At 44.4% G+C, this 18384-nt stretch overlaps 1 protein-coding gene across 1 annotated transcript in view; it reads right to left on the bottom strand.

Annotated features, from left to right (window-relative positions):
• Positions 1-854: 854 nt before the first annotated feature.
• itga10 (integrin, alpha 10) overlaps positions 855-18384 on the bottom strand; it is a 56919-nt gene continuing 39389 nt past the window's right edge. Inside the window, exons 13-30 of the mRNA XM_084053157.1 lie at positions 17739-17882; positions 16346-16552; positions 15347-15477; positions 14516-14682; positions 13484-13626; positions 13142-13255; positions 12202-12287; positions 10060-10201; positions 9580-9672; positions 9403-9479; positions 8538-8627; positions 8278-8362; positions 7871-7984; positions 4418-4525; positions 3735-3848; positions 2899-2994; positions 2568-2681; positions 855-1938 (exon numbers count right to left, since the gene is read on the bottom strand). Coding sequence (XP_083909283.1) covers positions 1885-1938; positions 2568-2681; positions 2899-2994; positions 3735-3848; positions 4418-4525; positions 7871-7984; positions 8278-8362; positions 8538-8627; positions 9403-9479; positions 9580-9672; positions 10060-10201; positions 12202-12287; positions 13142-13255; positions 13484-13626; positions 14516-14682; positions 15347-15477; positions 16346-16552; positions 17739-17882 — 2079 coding nt within the window. The 3' untranslated portion in view covers positions 855-1884. The remainder of the gene's footprint in view (positions 1939-2567; positions 2682-2898; positions 2995-3734; positions 3849-4417; positions 4526-7870; positions 7985-8277; positions 8363-8537; positions 8628-9402; positions 9480-9579; positions 9673-10059; positions 10202-12201; positions 12288-13141; positions 13256-13483; positions 13627-14515; positions 14683-15346; positions 15478-16345; positions 16553-17738; positions 17883-18384) is intronic.

Below are 18384 nucleotides of genomic sequence, written 5' to 3'. Positions count from 1 at the left end.
TAAAGCCTTTTCAACTGCAATGAAAAAGAAATCTTTGCCTGCGGGTGTCGCTTGTGAGGGATTTGCCTGTCAATCATCGCCTCTGCGAAAGGAAAGGATAGGGGAGGGGAGGGGCAAGGAGGAGAGTGCGCGGGATTAATCGGCCGTGACCTCACTGCCGAAGGGCCAAGCTCAGATTACTTTTCAGCCTAATTATTCAGAAAACCCCAGACCACAGAAAAACCACTGAATGTTCAAAGTTCAGATTTTTTGGGTAACTGAGGTCAATGAAAATGAATGTCATAGAACCTTTAAATCGTCCGAACTGCTCCAGTGCCTTCCTTTACTGCTGCCGAGTCCTGTCTCTGTGACGCACCAGACCTGCCTTTGCCTGGCATGAGGCGTGGTGGACCTCCCTTTGTCACTTTGACTGGCAGTTCTGCCATGGTGCTGTGGCAAATGCCAGGATGAAACTCATTGTCTCCCCTATACATAGTATTACAGTCAAGCACCTAGCAGGGACCCCCCTGAATCTATACATTTATGTTACCATGTGCACCTAACAGCGGAATGCAATTCCAATGGTGAAAGCTGTGTTGTTTCACCTGAAAAAGTAATGGCGGATTCGGCCACGCCCCGAAATACCCGTATGTGTGTCTCAAAGAATGTGTGTTGCTTTAAAACGAACAATGAACAACTTGCTCTTATTCCTCTTGTTTTTAAGTGGCCTACACACCAAACATTTAACTAGTTAGTGACAAACAAAACCTTCTTGATTATGATAAATTCCAATCAACATTATAACACAAAAGTCATGCTGGGAGTGGGGCTTTATTATTTTAAATCACATAAACAGACAATCAAAACGAAAACCCTTTAACGTTTTAACCATTTTAATTTCAACAAATACAAAAACAACAGAACTGTCGAAGACAAATGATTGAAATGTGAAAACATTTCAAACAGCACAACAAGGTTGGTTGATACACTTACAAAAAAAACATGTTATTATTTACATATCCCGACCTGAAAACAATAATGTTTAGTGCATTTCTCCAGGACTCGTAGTGCCCTGTGTGGGCTGTTGCAATGTCATGTAATGTCGAACTCACAGGTTTTCAAAGTTGGGGGGCCGCAGCCAGGGGCTCTGGCTATAATCGGGGGTCCTTGGCATGTTAAAGTTTGTGAAGCCCTGGTCTAACTTTGTAGTTGTGGTCCCAGCTCTGTAGACCAGGTCCCTGGGTGACTTTGTCCAAGAGATGCCCTGATGAAGAGGTGGAACCATATGGCTCTTTCTGGCTACGAAGGGTAACCAGGAACCTCCCATCACCTGGAACTTTCCAGAACCTCTGAAGTTCTGTGAAGTTTTTTTTGTTTGTTTGTTTGTTTGCATTTCCATTATAACCAGGGGAGGTACATCATAAAAAGAAAAAAAAAGAAACAAAAGACTCATAAAAAAAGCGAAAATAGTTGATCTACAAGCTTGTGAGCCTGTACATTGACTATTTTCAAAACATTTTTGAAAGTATAAGTTCTGATTTCTGGGTTTGCAGAACCCTGAGTTCTGGGTTAAGAACTTAGGTTTAGTACCACCTCCTGAGCAGGGCCCAAATTAGGTTCTGAGAACCTTATCTGAAACCGAGCCGTTACACGACGCGGCATGGTTCGCTTAGCTCTTGTAGTCAAAAAGAACCAATAGATATAAAAGTACAGATAGGACAGATTAAGTGCCTTACTTCTGTGTTCACAGTCCCCTACTTTTCTGGGTGTCCTGAGCATTGCTATAGATGGAAATGTCCAGTCCATGCTTTTATTTCTATGGGCGGGACTCCCATCTTTCTGGTTGTTGTCACAAACAGAAGACGAGTGTTGTCATGGTAACAGTAGGAGCTGCAGTAGGAGGGGCTAATCTTCGTGGTCAGCGTCCTCTGGTCTGTTTTTCCGCATGAAGAAGCCAAGCTGGTAGAAATATGGAGGAATGAATGAATTAACTGTTTCATACAAAGACATTCAGTGTTACATCAACACTTCCTGACATATCTTGTGTGTCCCTTGTTTTAACACAAAATATTAAGCTGATGAAATATTAAGACATTATTAAGATGTTACAACGTTGATTCTGAAGCAATCCGGAACATAATTTAATCTGAAATTCTACTATCCCTGATCTTTCAAGGTTCCTCAGAATTGTTCCACGTGTACAGTGGGAGCCACTAGGAGTCTTTGGCTGTAAACCAGTTGTTCCCAAATGGTGCGACAAAATACTGGGTTGATGTGAAGTAGACACTCGCTAGTAAAAAACAGTCACATTGATGTGGAATGGTTATTATGAAAAATATGGCAGTGAAAATTCTAATGTATAAAAAAAACTAAGAATTGATGTTTTTATGACGTTATTAAATCAACTTCACGGCCACAGTGTTCAGTCCCCTACTTTGCCGGGTGTCCTGAGCATTGCTATAGATGGAAATGTGTTCCTGTGATACTATAAGATGAATATGTGTTTGACAAGTGATCCTGTAGAAGTGTCAGAAGGATGTGAATCATGCAGCCTATAGTTGCTGATGTTTACTGTAGCATTATGTTACCTTCCAGAGTATGAAGATGATGAGGGCCAATAGCAGCAAGCCTCCGATGATGCTACCAATCAGAATCCACAGAGAGATGGGAATGGACCGCCCCTTCAGCACCTCCAGTACCGTCTTAACCAATGAGAACGACAGGAGAATTAAGAAGATTACAAAGTGCTTTTGAAGGACAACACCGAGGAATATTAACACACGATTCATAAACACACACACACACACACACACACACACACACACACACACACACACACACACACACACACACACACACACACACACACACACACACACATATTGCAGTAATGGTGAGGTTTGAACACAACATTCATACCTCTCTTACGATAGGGCCTGAGCCCAGGGTGATCACACTAGACTCCTGGGCAGCGAGCTGATATGTTCCTACTATCCTCACTGCTTTGTACTTGGCCTAGAGGGAAGTACAACATATATTAAACATATTAATATAGTACATGAAATAACATCCATTGAGCATATTAAAGGTAGCTATAGTAGGGTTGTCCGATATTGTCTTTTTTACCGATAACCGATATACCGATATTGTCCAACTCTTAATTACCGATACCGATATCAACCGATACCGATATATGCGGGGATTATTGTGATTAGGGTAAGCTCAAATTTCATATCACACACACCATATACAGTAAGAACTCCTGTAACTTATTTATAAAGCAAAAAAAAAAAAAAAAAAAAAAAAACTTTTTTTTTTTTTTCAAAAACCGATACCGATATTTTCCCGATATCAATTTTTATGGTAATATCGGCCGATAATATCGGGAGGCCGATAATATCGGACATCCCTAAGCTATAGTGTAAGTTATATTTTTTTTGGGAAAAAAAAACGTGCTCTGTTCAAAAGGTTAAAGCTCTATATACTGATTCTGAGAGTGTTTGTTCAGTTAAGAGAAATACATTCTGAGGTGGGTTGCCAGTTTCAGCCAATGAGGAGAGAGTATCCATCTACTACAGTATCAGCTTCAGTTTTATAGTGTTCCAGTTCCAATTTTGTCTGCTCACTTCTTAGTCATCACTGCCAATTTCCCGTGTTTATCCTGTTTCCTTGTGTGTGTGTGTGTGTGTGTGTGTGCGCGTGTGTGCGTGTGCGTGTGCGTGTGCGTGTGCATGCGTGCGTGTGTGGTATCTCACCTTTCGGAAGAACTCATCGTGCACCCTGCGGCTGATGCGGACGAGCGCTGCCTGGCCTCTCAGCAGTTCCTGCACGTCACACACCACCTCCGTACACCACGACCTGCTGCAGTTCTACACACACGCGCGCGCACACACACACACACACACACACACACACACACACACACACACACACACACACACACACACACACACACACACACACACACACACACACACACACACACACACACACACACATCAAAACATAGAAACACAAATACACAAACATCAACACGCTCAAACACTGACAGATTGTGTTTGGGTGTTTTCTCTCTCTCTTTCCGCTGAATGGCACAAGTAGGAAAACCTGAAATTGCCTAGTCAAAACCAATATCATATGAAACCTCTGTACAACACAACCTGCTATATACTATATATCGTCGCTGTCGGGTGGATGTCCAAAACAGTTACTTTTCAGGAAATTGAAAAAAAAAAGAACCTGTGTTCCAATGGATCCAATGTAGCCATTATTTAGTCACGAGGTCTTGATAATACTTTTGACTGGTTAAATATGTATAAAACCCACTGACACACTTTACCACTTAAACTTTCAATTACAATTTCAAAATGTTTGAAAAACATAACAGCTCTATACAACGCTCTATACAACGCATTATAAAATCCCACATGTGTCTCACCAGTGTGTCAGTGTGCATCATGTCCTCTGGGTGGAGCAGTCTTACGTCTCTCTGTCTGCTCTTCAGCTGAGCTGGGTCACTCACAATGCTGCAGTTCACCCCTGTAACCTGCAGGGGGGGCAACATGGTTACAGTATAGCACTCCCCATACAGCACCTCAGGTCAGTTCATAACAATATAGCTTTACACTGTATTCACACCAGCAGCACCAAGCAAATTTCCACAAGGGGGGTTCAGCTAAATGGGGGTGTTCTAGGTATGAGTTAAACCCTTGTAAATAACGTCTCTGTTAGGTGGAAACCTCATTATGTCCAAAACAGTTACATTTCAGGATTCCGCAGCAGCTGAAGCTCAACAAGCTTGTGGAACTGCTACTTTTGATGCTTTTGTGTGACGCTGTAGGATGCTCAAATTGGGCGTTTACGGAAAAAAAACACATAAAGTCAAAATGTGGAGAATGACAGGTTTCTGCCAACGATAAGCTAGTCGTGGTCCAGCAACAGCTCCGGTGGTCTGGGAGGATCACGTCAGCACAGCTGTGCCTGGCAGGAGAGGAGAGCTCACAGACACGGAGGAGACGTGCACTCGATGCTCGTCTCTTGTCATTAAGAAATAGGTCATGTAAATTTTAATACTTTTTTTTTCTCACAAAACTTTGTTATCAATATTTGGTACTTCCATAACAGTAGTCTGTTTCTGTCAGTCTCAATAGGTGTTGAGTGTGTACGTTTAGTCCATGGTTACTGAGACCACCGCGTTTCTGGTTGGCTTCTGCCAACCAGAATCTCACCACACTGTGGCAGAGGCAAAGTTTAACTATTCTCCTCAACTTTGCCGATCCGCTTTTCGGTGCTGCAGCAGTGAGGGTTTCTCTAATCTGAGATCCCAGAAGTTTTCACCAGCTCTCGCATACAAACGGGAGGGGCGAGGAAACTTCTGGGCCAGAACCCTGGTATTTGTGGGCGGGATGTAACTTACGCTCAGAATCTGACCGGGTCTGAGAGCTGTGCAACTCGTCTAAACAGTCCGACGAGAGGCAAACAGCAGTACACAACAATGGCGGCCGCAATTTCTAAAGGAGAAATTGCTTTCCGTCGCTCCTATTTACATGCAACACCCACTGCATGTGGATCCCGCCCCCTTTTCTTCATTGGCTGTTGATTTGAATCAGAACGCAGTGGCCGCGCCCCTGCTGTCCAGGCTCTGAGGCGAAGTCTCCCAGACTAGGGTTTCTCAGAATGCAGAAGCGAGGTACATTACATTACATTACATTACAGTCATTTAGCAGACGCTTTTATCCAAAGCGACTTACAATAAGTACAATCAACAAAGGTAGGGAACGAAAGCTACTAATCACCAGAGGTTATAAGTGCATTTTCTGCAATAACAAGCAACCAAGAACATACCTAGCGCTAAGGTAAAAGTGCAATATATCAGCTACATATTTCCTTAAACAGATGAGACAAAATAGCTAAATCAAATGAGCAGGAGCTAAAACAAATAATTGTATTGACTAAACAAGATCCAATAAACAATTCAACAATAAAACAAGCATTCGTACAACTAGTTAACAACAAGTAGGCCAGGCAAAGAGGAAGGGTAGTGTTTCCTGAAGAGGTGGGTTTTCAGCCTGCGGCGAAAGATGGGCAGTGACTCTGCTGTCCTGACATCAGTGGGAAGTTCATTCCACCACTGTGGGGCCAGAACAGAAAAAAGTTGTGACCGTGTCGATCGACCAGAAGGACCGTTGAGTGGCGGGGGAATCAGTCGCCCCGAGGTGGCAGACCGGAGTGGTCGGGCAGGGGTGTGGGCATTGACCAAAACCCGGAGGTAAGAAGGAGCTGTTCCTTTCACTGCCCTATAGGCTAGCACCAGGGTTTTAAACTGAATGCGAGCCACTACGGGGAGCCAGTGCAGAGAACGGAGAAGGATAGTAGTGTGAGAGAACTTGGGGCGGTTGAACACAAGACGAGCCGCAGCTTTCTGAACAAGCTCCAGAGGTCTGATGGCAGATGCCGAAGCACCAGCCAGGAGCGAGTTGCAGTAGTCCAGGCGGGAGATGACAAGAGCCTGGATGAGTACCTGGGCTGCCTTCTCCGTGAGGAAGGGGCGAATCCTCCTGATGTTGTAGAGGAGGAATCTGCAGGACCGTGTCACTGATGCGATGTTAGCCGAGAACGACAGTTGATCGTCCAGGGTCACACCCAGATTCTTCGCAGTCCGAGTTGACGTCACCACAGCGTTCTCAATGTCTCGGTGAGGACAGCCCTTCCCCGGGATGAACATCAGCTAGGTCTTGTCCAGGTTGAGCTTCAGGTGGTTCGTCGACATCCACTCCGAGATGTCAGCCAGACAAGCAGCAATGCGTGCCTCCACTTGTGTGTCAGAGGGGGGGAATGAGAGGATCAGCTGGGTGTCATCGGCATAGCAGTGGTAGGAAAAGCCATGGGAGTGGATGACAGCACCAAGAGATGTAGTGTAGAGACAGAAAAGAAGCGGACCCCAGTAGTGAGCCTGTGTGGTTCTGACACAGACCCTCCCAGCATCACCTGGTAGGAGCGACCCGTCAGGTAGGATGCAAACAGAGAGAGTGCAGAGCCTGAGACACCCATCCCCTCGAGGGTGGAGAGGAGGATCTGATGGTTCACTGTGTCGAACGCTGCAGACAGGTCCAGGAGTATCAGGACAGAGGAGAGAGAGTTCGCTCTAGCGACATGGAGCGACTCCGCCACTGCCAGGAGGGCAGTCTCTGTCGAGTGACCCACTTTGAACCCAGACTGGTGGGAGTCCAGGAGGTTGTTCTGGTGGAGGTACGAGGACAGTTGTTTGAACAGTTGTTTGTTGTATCACTGCTGGTGGTTTAATTCAGCATACGGCAGGCTGCAGTTTGGTCAGGCCTGGTCATTATTGGTCATCAATAGATTTCATACCTCAGATGAGTTTTCATTTTCCTTTTTCTTTTGTTCTTTTCATTTTATAATAGGTAATAGGTAATAACATTAATTGGGGGGGGGGGGGGGGGGTTCATTTGTGAGAGTGTTTTTTCTCCCACTGGAATACCAGTACATTGCTGGGTAAGACAATTATCATAATTTGCACATAAGGCCACCTTAATGGTAAAGTATGGTCATGTGACTGTTCCCATGTTAGATGAATATAACAGGTACAGTACTTAATGATCGTGTGAGAGGTGTTTATAAAGTTAACGTAACTCTACTCCATCTCACTGCTGACCTCCCACACCAGTTAATCTCCTCTCTCTCTCTCTCTCTCTCTCTCTCTCTCTCTCTCTCTCTCTCTCTCTCTCTCTCTCTCTCTCTCTCTCTCTCTCTCTCTCTCTCTCTCTCTCTCTCTCTGAGCTAACTCTGTGAGTTAATTTAACTCACAGAGTTAAATGAACACAGTGAACTGCAGGTGAGTTTTCTATGTAGTGTACTTGGTAGTATTACTCACGTTGTACGAGAAGACCTCAGTGACGTTCATGAAAACTCGCCCTCCTGCGGCCACAGACGGAAGGTGGATTCTCAGCTCCAACTTACTGACTGAATAACAACCCAGGTTCTGCAACTGCACACACACACACACACACACACACACACACACACACACACACACACACACACACACACACACACACACACACACACACACACACACACACACACACACACACACACACACACAAACACACCATCTTCCATTAAATCTACCGTATATTTCACTCCCAAGTTTATGGGCCCCTGGGCCTGAGACTGGACCACCAAATGGACCATTACGGGTCAGTTTGGTTCAATTTGTGCACTCTCAGAGTTAAATTAACACTGAGGATTGTGATGCTGGGTGTGAGCGGGACGGTTTACCCTCAGATGTGTGTAGAACTCAGGTCCGATTCCCTCTGACAGGGTGCGGGTGGGATGGACCTCATACCGGTTTAGGTTGGACTCACTGCACAGGAGAACACACATTTATATGAAGAGATAGAGAGAGAGAGAGAGAGAGAGAGAGAGAGAGAGAGAGAGAGAGAGAGAGAGAGAGAGAGAGAGAGAGAGAGAGAGAGAGAGAGAGAGAGACACACAGACAGACTGACAGACAGAGAGAGAGAGACAGAGAGGGACATTACCTGCTCACAAACAGGTCGGGTTCATACTGAACGAAACTCTGCATCTGAACACTGTTGTCTTCCAGAGTAGCTTCTCTCTCCACGCTGTCACTACACACACACACACACACACACACACACACACACACACACACACACACACACACACACACACACACACACACACACACACACACACACACACACGTTATCATAACATGACTATGTACTGTATAGACTGCATGGACTCCCGCATGGAAAGCCAACCTCTTAACCTGATAATAGACCAGCAGTTCTCAAACCTTTTCATGTCAAGGACCCCTATTGTTGTATCTATCTATGTATTTGGCCGCAGAACCCCCATCTGAAAATATTTTGTGCCAGGGACCCCCATACAAGATTTGTGTTGTTAATATGTTTAAAAAAATTATTCCAGATTCTTCCAAAAGTAATGCAGCTATTTTCAAATAGCCTATGCATATACAGTATAGGGTTAAAGTAAACTATATTATGCTAATATTAACTAATTTAGCTGAGGACCCCCTGGAATCTCCTCAAGGACCCCTGAGGGTCCCCAGACCCCACTGAGAACCACTGGTGCAGACATTTCCTCCAAACACTCTCTAATTGTGTTGCAGACAAGACAAAAGTCTTGGACAGCTGGTTGGCTAGAATGGGTCGGGAATACAGAAGCAGTATTGTTTTTATTCTCTACATAACTACCGGACATTATAACATAACAGCTGACCAACTGTGTGTGTGTGTGTGTGTGTGTGTGTGTGTGTGTGTGTGTGTGTGTGTGTGTGTGTGTGTGTGTGTGTGTGTGTGTGTGTGTGTGTGTGTGTGTGTGTGTCGTGCATGCATGATTGCGTGCGAGTGTTTGTACCTGGAAGCAGTGAGTTTGATCTGGACTCTGCTATGCAAAGACGTACAACTGAACTCAAACTCCAACATGAAGTTGACCTGCCAGGTCACGTTGGCACAGGAGAGAAAAAACATTATGAAACCATATAACATAATACAGTATTATGAAATACGATTGGTTGTTTTTGTGATCAAGTACCTTGGAATGGGAGCGAAACACTGGGTAGCTGACATTACAGGAGTGACTGTTGGAACCGAGCGCTGTGCACTCGATCTTAAACAGGGAATCCTCCTGCAAGGAGAGAGGAGATGTTAAGCCGGATTTGTACTCACTAGACCATACCCGGTGAAGTGCGCAGGCGAAAGTAGTTGCAAACGTGGGGTTATTGCACGTCCTGTCGCGCGTCCTCCCCGTGCGTCCTGTCCCGTATATATATATATATATATATATATATATATACACAAATATATTACATTATGTAAAATATATATATATATATATATATATATATATTAATATATTTAAAATATATATATATATATTTAAAATATATTAATGTTATACTCTCATTGAAATCTTGCAATACCCTCACGGTCCACCAGGGGTGAGAATCGCTGACCTAGTTCATTAATTCTACATGTAGAAATGATTTTCACAGTGTAGAAGCGGTGCAGTTACCCTGATGCTGAGGCTGGAGAAGTGCAGGTTCCGTGAGTAATGCAGCGTCAGGCTGGAGTTGTAGGCGTTCTCCAGTCTGTTCTGCAGCTGCACCTCCACGGCCAGACGTCTGCGCGGGCTGCGGATCACATAGGGCTTCTGTCTGCGGGGGGAGGGAACAGACGCACACAACGTTTATTCAACACTTAAAGGTGTAGTGAAATGAAAAATATGTTTTTCACACTTTTAGAGCATATCCGTGGTCATCATATGGGCATACCTAACAATAGATGCCAAAAAAAAAAGAAGAAAAAAAATATTTTTGTGTATTCTTATATCTAAAGTCCCTAAAAAGCCAATCTTAATTACTTCCTGTAAACGAAAACGTGCTGCGTGATGACATAACGCAGCCTTCATGAATATAAATGAATCTTGATTACATGCACCTGTTTGATTCCCATAGCTGCACGTTCTTCAAACACAGCTGATTTTAATTACAGAGCTACTCCGTTTTTAATCTCATTGAAGATGAGTGTATTACTCATTTTAAACTTCATCTGCACACTAAAATATGTATCTGAAAACATTATAGGTTAGAAATAAGCCAGGTAGTAGCAAACATGCTTCACTGGCCGTCTCTCTCTCATTTGTAAACAAACACTAGCCGTGTTGCGCACGGCTGAAGTGATTGAGATCCAACGTCCCATAGAGAGGTTTCCTGTTAGTAAACATGAGAGGAATATGACCGCGCAGCTGCGGGGGGAAGCCTATGGGTGCGTTTGGAAATTACGCACCGGAGCACACTCGCCTATTAGTTTGTATTGGCCAGTGCGCTCACTGCCGCTCAGGGCTGTATTTTCGAACGCGCCTTTCCCCCAGGCATGCGCAGATTGCGCATTCTGCTCTGTGATGACGTCGCGCGGAAATCCGTCTATAGCCTGAAGGGATGGGACCTTCTGATTGGTTTAGAGTCGGTTGAACCGGCGTTTCAGACTGAACCTTCAAAATAAAATGACCGAAAATGTCACTGCAGTGCGTCTTTAAACCCTCTGGTCTTAGAGAACTGGACTAGAGTAGCCTGGTAAACCCCTCCCTCCGGAAATCTCTAGAGTTACAACTGTACTTTTGACTGTTTTCTTCTTTCTACACCAGTGATTCTCAAAAAATGATTTCAAGGACCCCAAGTTTGATATTATGCATTATGCCATGGACCCTCATTTCGTACAATTTTCTACCGCTGGGACCCCAATCTATATTGTAAAATCCTAACTCTGAGAGTGTACAAAATGAAACCAAATGGACCCGTGAGGGTCTCACTCTCTGAGTTACAGACCCGTAACTTCTCAAAGACCACTGGGGTTCCCCGGACCCCACTTTGAGAACCACTGGTCTACACCACATCTCTTTGCCAAGAATAGCCGATCTGCAAGCTCACAATGTCTCGCAAACCGCTGGGGTTCAAGTGATTATCGTTTCGCCAAACAAGTCTTCTTCATTCTGAAGAAGACTTGTTTTGTCGAAACGTTAATAAGCTTTGACTGGGAGCAGTTTACTTTTACAGTGAGCAGACTCTATTTGATGTTACCTGCCGTGATCAGTTTGTCCTGCACCTGTTTTTATAGTGGATGTGCGAGCTCTTTATCTTTTAACAGTCAATCATATATCATGATCTTGGCCTACTGGCATCATGCACAATGAATGTGGCAATGGCACAGGTATGGACAAAGGAGCATAAATGGGCATACATACATGCATGTATATCAGGGGTTATCAAATATTTTCATGTCAATGACTCCCAAATTGATGCATGTATTTGGAGGCGGACCCCTACAGTATCTTAATAGGAGTTGTGCCAGGGACACCTATGAGAGAATATTTGTGTAGTACAGAACGTTTTCAAATGTATCAAGATGTTTCAAAGAATTTAAAAAATAAAAGATGTGCAAGCTCATAACGCGTCATATCACGACACGTTGTTGCCTTAAATTTGTGTTATTTTATAATATCCAAAGTATGAAATAGGGTTTAAGTGGTTACGCTGTTCCTCATTTTCCTGGGGACCACCTGGAACCCACTCAAGGACCCCAGACCCCAGGGCAGATGGTTCAAGTTGAATTTTAAGGACGTCACTGACGAGACGTGATGAGGTGTAGAGCTGCTTACCTGGTCCCAGAGATCTCCATATGAGCCTGCAGTACCAGGTCTGTCGTACAAACATCATCTTCCCCACAGTCCTTAAAGAATGGAATCTGTAGCAGACAGGAAATATAGTTCATTTTACAGAGGATATAAACAGTAGACACAAAGTAGGACATCTGAGAGGGAGAAAGTGTAGGAGAGACAGACAGTAGGACAACTGAGAGACACAGTTCAGGAGAGACAGACAGACAGTAGGACAGCTGAGAGGGAGAAAGTATAGGAGAGACAGACAGTAAGGCAGCTGAGAGGGAGAAAGTGTAGGAGAGACAGACAGTAGGACAGCTGAGAGGGAGAAAGTGTAGGAGAGACAGACAGTAAGGCAGCTGAGAGGGAGACAGTGTGGGAGAGACAGACAGTAGGACATCTGAGAGGGAGACAGTGTTGGAGAGACAGACCGTAGGACAGGTGAGAGGGAGACAGTGTAGGAGAGACAGACAGTAGGACAGCTGAGAGTGAGACAGTGTAGGAGAGACAGACAGTAGGACAGGTGAGAGGGAGACAGTGTAGGAGAGACAGACAGTAGGACAGCTGAGAGTGAGACAGTGTAGGAGAGACAGACAGTAGGACAGCTGCGAGGGAGACAGTGTTGGAGAGACAGACAGTAGGACAGGTGAGAGGGAGACAGTGTAGGCGAGACAGACAGTAGGACAGCTGAGAGGGAGACAGTGTAGGAGAGACAGACAGTATGACAGCTCAGAGTGAGACAGTGTTGGAGAGACAGACAGTAGGACAGCTGAGAGACAGACAGTGTAGGAGAGACAGACAGTAGGACAGCTGAGAGGGAGACAGTGTTGGAGAGACAGACAGTAGGACAGCTAAGAGGGAAACTGTGTTGGAGAGACAGGCTTTGGTGGAATTTTAACTTCAGTCCAGCAGGGGTCAGTGTGGCTCTATAAACACTCACAGATTTCTTGACCAGGGTGGGCCAGCCCTCATCCAGCACGGGACCACTCTCTTCTGTGTCGTTAATCTTAAAACGCAGAGAGAAGCTGATGGGACGGATGTAGTCTGCTGTGTCCTATGAGAGACAGGGGGACACATGATGTCATGGCATCACGTGAGACATACTTTATACACACACACAGGATTCAATTTCTTGAAAAAACAAATCAAGCATTGTCTTAACCACTTCAGCCTTATAAACTTTGTTGTATGACAATTAACGAAATTAGCAGATCTACAAGCGCTTTGTGATGGTGTGTGTTTGTGTGTATTGTAAAGATTCTGGTAAAGCTGAGATGCTTACGTAAACGTGGAACGGCAGGTTGTAGCAGACCGTTTCTCCGGTTTGAACTCTGACCCCCAGCTGGGTGTGTCTCTGGGAGCTGTCGTCAAACAACGCCCGCGTGGAGAACTTCCTGTCATCCAACATGGCCGCTATCCACAGCTCTAAGCAGAGAGAGACAAGAGTACATGTAACTCTGATGATACAGTATCCGTATTAGTTAGTATTATTGGTATTATGGTATCAGAGATTCATTGCAAATGTAACACAATATCTAACACAGACACATCACCTCTCTTAATGTGACTTAGTAGCATTACGGCATTGTGTGACTTTTGTAACATCCATCTTTATTGTGATGTTATTCTTCTGTGCCTATTGTGCTTCTATGCCCTGTATCTGTAACCTTTACTGCTGTGCTGGTACCTTTATTGCGTGATCAAAATAGGTATCTATCTATCTATCTATTGATTGGCTCAGCAGCAGATTTTAACTGGAAACACATGTGAAGGTGTCGTATGTGTTTCCCAGTCCAAACCTGCTGCTGAGCCAAAACAAACAAAGCTATGGGAAAATGAACCGAAACAGGAAACGGGTATGCCAACCTTCTAGAAACCCAGGACTACAGTTATGCACAGAGATTGGTGTGTTAGATTTAGGGGTGTCAATACTGACTGAATACTGACTGAACTACTGTCTTTGCTTGAACATTGGCACGTCTAAATCTAACACATCTAACCTATTATTAATTTGATTAGCTGCAGCTGTGTTGCTTACTAGCCTGCCATGTTTTTAACTTGCTCTAGTTTTTAACCTGAACTGGAAAGCAGAAGACGAAATCAGCCATTCGCTTTTGAGCCGTATAAATACTTTGTCGTACAATGCAAAGGACAAATTGCGGATCTCCGCACTCTCAAGTCACTACGCATTGCATCCCGATGCATGGTGGGGCTGGTAGATTTCTAATTATTTTTGAATTTCTGTGTATAACTTTTGATTTTTTTTGCCTATAACGACATGCACAAAATGTGGTTGATGTGGTTGATGTCATACCAAAGCTAATGCTGTTAGGACTAGGGGAGCGAGAGACGGACATGAAGCAGGCGGTGGCGTTGAGACAGGCGGAGTCCCTGACCCCTCGCAGACATGTCTTCTGGATGACGTTGATGGAGTGAGGCTGGAAGGACAGACTGACGTTGATCTGGACGATGCTGCGAGAGCTGCAGGTGACATGGAGGGAGGATAGACAACGTTCAGTCATTAGATGTCACACTGCACTCCACTTCACAACACCTGGCATAACGTTCCTTATTTCCATGAGTTAAAGCTGTATGTAACTTTTGTTGTGTCATTACAGTGCTATTTGGTCCAATCTGTATGTTAATATAATACATTTGGTCTGCCTGCTCTTCTATTGAGACATTTAGATCCTGTGTTGGTTTGACACGACTGATTGACAATTGGGACTACCTAAAGGTCAAACTTAAATTTCTCCCCTGAGCAAGCAGGCAGGTGCTATAAAGCTCAGGTATGATTTTCAGCAGTTGAACAGGAGACAGGAAAGTTACAGAGGGTAACATTTTACAGAGTGATGATCCTTTTTACCAGCTCAGTGGCCTTGTAGTTAGTTAGTATCCACTGTGAGACTGCAGGGAGGTCGGGGCTCAATCCCCTGGCCGAGTCATACCAATGACAATAAAAATGGTACCCAGTGCCTCCCTGCTGGATTAGGGGTAAGTTACTGCGACATACTAGCATCATGTCCAGGGGGCGTACTTGTACATCAAGCTGCCTCACGCGACGGAAACAGGAGATAGGGCTCCTGACCGATGGGTCTCATGGTTTCTCAACTGGCTGCTAGACGGTGGTTCTATCCACACTCACCTGAGCAGCACAGCGTTGCCCTGAGCCCCCACCGCCACGTCCAACAGCTCGTCTCCATCCAGGTCCAGTCTGGCGCTCACACTGCGACCGAAGTACCGCAGAGACGGGGAGAGAGACGACCCCGCGATGCGCTGCAGAGACACACACACACGCACGCACGCACGCACGCACGCACGCACGCACGCACGCATGCACACACACACACACACACACACACACACACACACACACACACACACAATTAACATGGAGAGTGAGAGGCAGACAGAAAAGGAGAGGGGGGACTGACGGCTCAATTTGAAGACTTTGTATAATAAAACATACAGTATGACATACAACCGCCAGACAGACATGACAGACACACCGCAGGCGGTGATCATGCCTTGTTCACCATTAGACTGCTGAAGGCTGGACTTGGACTTGTTGCTCTTCCTCTTGGACCTAACTGGACTAACAACTACTGGACTTTTTTTAACAAAACGTTTTCTTAATTCTTCTTGGGCCTGGTGTGTGTTTGGCCTTTTTTTTTTGTCTTTGCCCTGTTTTTTTTTGTACCTAGTTTTAATTTGCCCCTTTAGTTTAGCCTAGTTGGGTCCCATGTAACTGTTTGGTTGCCTATGCTGTTTTTATGCCATGCTTTTAAACCCTGTAGCACTCTGAGATTCGCAAGAATGTAAAGTGCTTTATAAATAAAATGCATTATTGTTATTAACTGTAGATTATACCATTGAAAGGTACCTTATGTGGACTATGCGGTCACGCACTGACACACACTGACACATCGCACCTGAATCCCACGTACAACACGCTGATTTGTATTATTATTGCACCTTAACTATGGCCATATCATTTACAGTATATCTCTCTCTCTCTCTTCCCCTTACTCCCCCTGCCCTGAACTTCAGGGCTTGATTCTGTCTTGATTCTGAAGACAAAAACAACACACACAGACAGACAGACAGACAGACAGACAGACAGACAGACAGACAGACAGCATACCTGCTTGTAGTTGTGATTGATGTGGATACCGTCTCCGTGATACACATAGAGCGCCCCCCTGTGGTCGTCCTCCAGGGGCGCGCCCACCAGCAGGTCAGTGTATCCGTCGTGGTTGAGGTCGGGGACGGGCGCCAGCGCGTAGCCGAACCTCGCATCCTGAGACTTATCCTCCGCGTTCAGAGTACCGTTAGATACAAACACCTCCTCCTAGAGGCAGAACAATAATATTTTTTTAATTTAAAAGGCTATTATAGTAGTAACACGAAGAACCATCACCTACTAAAGAACAGTTTCATTTAGTGAACAGTTCTTCATGTTCCTCATTATGGTTCTAGAGAATCTTTTCTTGTCAAAGTTCTTTGAGGAACCAGGAATGGTCCTCCTCAAAAGAGCCGTCCTATGGACGGGAGGCATGCGTTAATCCGACAGACCTTTTCTCCGACTATGTGGCATCCGCGTGCGGTTAGGGTTAGGGTGCGGGTTTGGTTCGGGTTTACTGTTTAATGTCGGAGCACTGCGCTGTCGGAGGAATGCGCTGTCGGACTAACGTAGGGTTAGAACCATTAAACTAGCTCTGAAACTATCAATGATCTTCTCTTACTTTTTCAATTCATCAAATAATCGAGAAGTACTTTTATTTTTAGATATATTTTTTATTAATGAATCGACACAAAAAAATCTAATACACATTTCTATCATCTACTAAGTCGATTAAGCCCTATTTTATATGCAGGTGTACGCAAAAATAGCGAACAGAGTGACAATAGTGAAAAGAACCGACCTACAAGCTCACAACAAGTCGCATTGCAATTTGTAGGTAGTTTTTGCTATGTATTTATATCGATTATTTTATTGATTATTTATACTTTTTATAATAAATAATCATTGCAAATGGGCCTCAACATCATTGGCAAAGCACTACAATTTGAATAAGAATAAAACATGTTGTGGTATTTATTTTTAAAAGCTTGAAAAATGTCATCACTGTGATAGCAATAAATATGAACTTAAAGTATACTATGATGGTTCTGCCGGAACACAAGTGAAGTGCTGAAGTGCATTACGAGTTTATCAAAAACGGATTCAATTTGACTGATCGTTAGAATAAACATTGGTGTGTGGATGTTCTTACGCCGCTCAATGTATAGATATTGTCGCTGTCGGGCGGAAACCTTGTATGTAAAAATACATTATTTTTTGTATTATTACTAAAAACAGTGAAAACAGCAGATCTACAAGTTCAAACTTGTGAACTTGTAGATCGGCTTTTTTCACTCCTTTTGTGACTCTCTTGTACGACGAAGTAGGGCAGTAATCTGTAATCTGTAAGAAAAAATAAATAGCCAAAAAAATAAATAAAAGGGTGAAATATGGAGATAAGACCTGTTCTTACCCCACTCAGTGTGTAGATGTAAACTTTGCCAGCTTCTTTGTTGCCAGAGCCCAGGTACATGGGAGCTGCCACCAGCAGGACGTCAGTGATGCCATCCTGATCTATGTCCAACCCACACAACTCACTGCCATAGTATGACCCTATCTGTACAATACACAGAGAGGGGGGGGGGCAGACAGACAGAGAGAGAGACAGACAGAGAGAGAAAGAGAGAAAAACAGAGAGAGAGAGAGTTATAGGAGATTAGATAGATTCTTGATCCCGCAGGTTGCCAAGAGGCAGCACAGCAGTTACAGATAGAGTGAGGAAAGTACTGTCGGATACAGCAATACAAAAGAAGCACCATCAATAATGAACAACAGTATACAATAGTGTATGCCTATCCTGGCAAACAGCAACACAAGGTTACAGTGTACACAGTATCCCCACAATGTAACACAACCCCAGTATGTAGGCATAAGATATACACACAATTACCCCAAATACAGTAGCCTACACTGTAGAACAAAAAACAACCGCAAGTCACGGTTGTCCATACCATGACTTGCCCTTGCTTAGGCAACAAAGTGTCGGTGAGAGAGATGAGAGAAAGTGCAACAAAGTGTCGGTGAGAGAAATGCACAATGACTTTGGACCCAGGACCCTG

Source organism: Gymnoscopelus microlampas (assembly GCF_963454915.1).
Source record: "Gymnoscopelus microlampas genome assembly, chromosome: 3".
Taxonomy (NCBI): Eukaryota; Metazoa; Chordata; class Actinopteri; order Myctophiformes; family Myctophidae; genus Gymnoscopelus; species Gymnoscopelus microlampas.
The sequence above is the reverse complement of the archived record's forward strand: the minus strand, read 5'-3'. Positions and strand labels throughout refer to the sequence as shown.